At 41.0% G+C, this 3,922-nt stretch overlaps 1 protein-coding gene across 3 annotated transcripts in view; it reads left to right on the forward strand.

Moving 5' to 3' along the window:
* The window catches only part of RAB3GAP2 (RAB3 GTPase activating non-catalytic protein subunit 2), a 43,789-nt gene extending 40,064 nt beyond the window's left edge, over positions 1 to 3,725 (forward strand). For all 3 annotated transcript variants that reach the window (XM_071425817.1, XM_071425835.1, XM_071425826.1), the window contains 4 exons: positions 380 to 469; positions 554 to 772; positions 1,409 to 1,567; positions 1,845 to 3,725. In XM_071425817.1, the coding sequence (XP_071281918.1) occupies positions 380 to 469; positions 554 to 772; positions 1,409 to 1,567; positions 1,845 to 1,991 (615 nt within the window). In that variant the 3' untranslated portion in view covers positions 1,992 to 3,725. The remainder of the gene's footprint in view (positions 1 to 379; positions 470 to 553; positions 773 to 1,408; positions 1,568 to 1,844) is intronic.
* Positions 3,726 to 3,922: the final 197 nt, after the last annotated feature.

Consider the following 3,922-nt stretch of genomic DNA (forward strand, 5'->3'; position numbering starts at 1 on the left):
TACTTTCCTTTTGATGTAGGCTCTTGTCTGCAAGTTCTCATCAAGCATTTGAGTCTGATTTTAGTATTTTACCACAGGTCAAATTCCATTGGTTTTGTATTTTTTCTGTTTATCTGTTAACAGAAAACATTGTACTACCTTTTGTCATTTAAGAGTGTATATTATGGCTTCAGTAAAATCAGATCCTATTCCTGTGTCTCCATTCTTCTACATACAACTATTACTATTAGTCATTCTCTTTTTGTCTTTTCTTACTCGAGGTCTCAGTTTGCTCTTTGAGTAGATGCAGTACAAAATAAATTTGAGAAATAAGTGGGCTGTTTAGATCAGAGTGGATTTGTTGTATTGCCTGAAACCTGTCTTTGGTTCTCAATTTTAGGGCAGAAATGCATTTTTCAAAGACCTAACATCAATTCAGCTGCTACCTAGCGGGGATATGGATCCAAACATGTTATCCATACGACAGCAGGTAGGCACAAGTTCTGTACTGAAAGGTCTTAAACTTCTGAAGTTACAGATACTCCTGAGGTAACCTGTGACTTTTGCTTCAAAGTTCTTGCTCAAAGTTGTGAGTGCAGCGGTTCAAACGCTGTGTTCGTCACAGAAGGACAGAGAAGTCTCAGAAGAGGATTATTTTCCTTTTGAGAAGGGGAAGAATTGGCCAACTTTGGCTGCGGACCTGGCTCAGTATCTTCAGATCTCTGAGGATTTGGTCAGAAGGCATTATGTCTGTGAACTGTACAGTTATGGGATGGATCATCTTGGTGAAGAGGTAAGAACAACTTTTAACATTTTACAACACTGTCGTGTATTCTGCTAAAATTACTTTTCACTTATTTAAGATGCCTGGAAGGGTTTGGCAAGATGTATCAAGCTCAAAAAATCCCCAGGCTGAAAAGTCAGAGACTATAAAAGTACCTTTTCGGGACTAATAATTCCTTTATTTTTCCATTTTCCCAGCAAGAATCTGTGTAATGCAACTAGTGGAAATGACAGGGAGTTACACTACTGGTATAACTATCGTGGCCTTTTAAATTTCATTATATTTGATAATTTCAGGAATTGCCTTCTTTGGGCTGTAATGTCTTTTAGGATAGAAAGGAAAAAAACAAAAAAGGACAAAAAAATCCCTTCCCTTCCTTGAGGGGGGGATTATGTTGCTGGACTGTAAGACATCTTGTGCTCCTGCTAATCTCTGTAAAGTACAGAGTAATTCTCTCTGTTGTGCTGCTCTGGAGCTCCCAATCTTGTTCTTTGTAACAGTAACACATAACATAAGAAACAGTCTCAAAGACTATTTGTCCTTTTAGTATCAAGAACTTTCTTTTGTTACAGCTATTCAGGCCTCCAGCTAAGTGAGCTGTCACACTGAAACTGTTTCTAGTTCCTTCCTTTTCTCTGCTTGCAGGCCTTCGTGCAGGTTGCTGACAAGGAGGTGCTGGCATCCCAGCTGCTCATGCTGGCTGGACAGAGGCTGGCCTTTGCTCTGCTCCATGGACAGATCAAGGATGGCATGGAACTCCTCTCCAGGCTTCCTCCAACACTGAGCACTTGGCTCAAAGCTATGGTAAGTGAAGCTCCAGTTTGGAAAACAGGTGGATTTTCTGAGGTTTCTGTTCAACGAGCCAGAGATTAAATCTGAGTGGCCCTTTCTTACTCATGGAAATAGGATGTTTTCCCTCCATTTTTCCTCATGGTAGTTCTGTTTCATGGAGGGTAGAGCAGTTTCATGGGTCAAAGCATCACCTTGATTTTGTTTATAAACATTAGCAATCGGTCTTATAAAGGTTCTGGAGGGCTTATCTGTGACATGACTGAGATGCTGAGTTTATTGTTTCACACAGGACCCCCAGGAAATCCAGAACGTGGAAGTGCCAATTACAACGACAGCCAGGCTGGTGAGCAAGGTGATCGAGCACCTGCCTGAGAACCATGGGCAGTACAGCCTGGCCCTCAACCTCATCGAGGCCGTCGAGGCCGTTCCCGCCTGAGCACTGGCGGAGCAGGGCAGGCTCCTACACAGAGCTGAACTTAATGGGAGGAAAATTCCACAGGGCTCTGGTTAAGCAACAAAAAGAACAATGCTCCCCATCCCAGAATTTCAGAAGGTAATTTTAAATTGGAGTATATTTTAAATTTTGCACTAGTAAGAATATGTTTAGTTTCTAGTACACTTGTCAGTATCTGACCTGCTTTGTTATTTATTTCTGACTTGAGCGCTTTATGCAGTTGTTTGAATTGGGTATATTTGACAGCAGTTTTACTCTCACAACACAATCACATCTTGTGAAATTCTGTATTTCATGTTGGCAGTAACTGCTGCACTTTCAATGTTACATGTATGATTTGTTTTCCAAAAGCAACTTCAGAATTAGACCCAAGAAGAGCCTCTGTCTCTAAGTTACCATGTAAAGCCAATACTGCTTTTTCAGAAGCTCGAGCTGGTGTTGGGCTCACGCCTTGTAACTGCATTATGTGGCAATGACAACTGCACTTGATGTAGGATGAAATGTGCTGGGGCCTTAGGAAAAAGGGAGAGCAGCCTGGGAAGGAGAACCCAACTCTTCAGACATATGAGTATGGGCTTCTAATCTAGCTCTCCCCATGCTGTCTCTGGGGTACGGGGCTTCAGCTACAACTGGATTTACATCCCTCTCCATTATTATTAAGCTCTGCTGAATTTAAGTAGGTCAAGGAATGTCTTACTGTAAGATTTTTCCTTCATCTTATCACTGTAGGAGATGTAGTATGCTATGAATCTCTGCACATGTTAACTTGTAGTCAAAAATGCTTAGAAAGTTGATCTAACTTATCTGAAGATTGATAGTACTGAGTACTTTAGCCTTAAAACCCACACTTTATTGATGGTACCTACAGGGAATCCTATAGTGAGTACTTTCACTAGTGGAATGGTGTTGAACATGGTTATCTGGCATTGGTGACTCCTGTTCACTACTTGTCTGAAGGAAGCTAGGAGAGAAGAATGAAATTGGTGTAAACTTTTTGTCTTTGTCAGTTGAAATTACCAGCTCCATCCTGTAACCTGCTCTTCCTGCATTACATGTAAGAAACATGTGGAATATTCTGCCTTGCTAGAGACAGAATTTGGAATTGAGTCTTATCTTTCTGAAGTATGTGCTGCTGTTATCAAAGAGTTTGACTTCCCCCCCAAAAAGGTGATGCAGGTGGCTTGCTCCACACAGCCTCCTTCATCTGTTCTGCAGCCCAACTTCCTGATCACTGCACTCCAAGGCAGCTGGTGAAGGATTCTTGCTTTGATACTGAATGTTTTACTTCCTACAGACAGAGCAAAGAACAGCCAGAATTCCAGTAAAATTCCCTGGTCTATGTTCTATTGTACTTCTTTACTGACTTCCATTACTGAGGTTAAAACAGCTGTAAAGGAAAAATGGAAGAGGGGTTTTGTACAGGTGCCATGACCACCTTGCCTGACAACACCTCACATTTCTGCAGAAATGAGTGAGCGTGAGATTTGGTCATCATGGAGCCTGAGGAAAGCAGAGTGTTCCTTAGCTGCATTACATTCCTCTATCCTGGTACAGCTGTGTAAAGGAATTTACTGTAACTGAGTATCATGTCAGAGCTGACACACTACACCAATCAAATCTGTAATGTACTGTAAGTAATACTCTGTATATAGTGCTATTTTGTGTTTATTTTGCTGTGGATTTGTGTAAATTGATAAAATAAAATTTGAGGTTTCATTGTGTCTTTTCCTTCCTTTTAGGGAATGGTGGTCACCATTTTCTCTTCTGTTTTGTAAAGAGGACTGGTTCTCTGGGGTTATGCTGAACTACCAGCTGCCAGTATAAAAATTAAACAAGAGCTGATTCAGATTTTCTCTTAAATGGAAGTGAACTTCCACAGAACACAGGTTGCTAAGAACAAGTAAATCACTCAG

This window comes from Agelaius tricolor, unplaced genomic scaffold (assembly GCF_023055355.1).
Source record: "Agelaius tricolor isolate 1412-34295 unplaced genomic scaffold, bAgeTri1.0.p SCAF_1, whole genome shotgun sequence".
NCBI classification, from domain to species: domain Eukaryota; kingdom Metazoa; phylum Chordata; class Aves; order Passeriformes; family Icteridae; genus Agelaius; species Agelaius tricolor.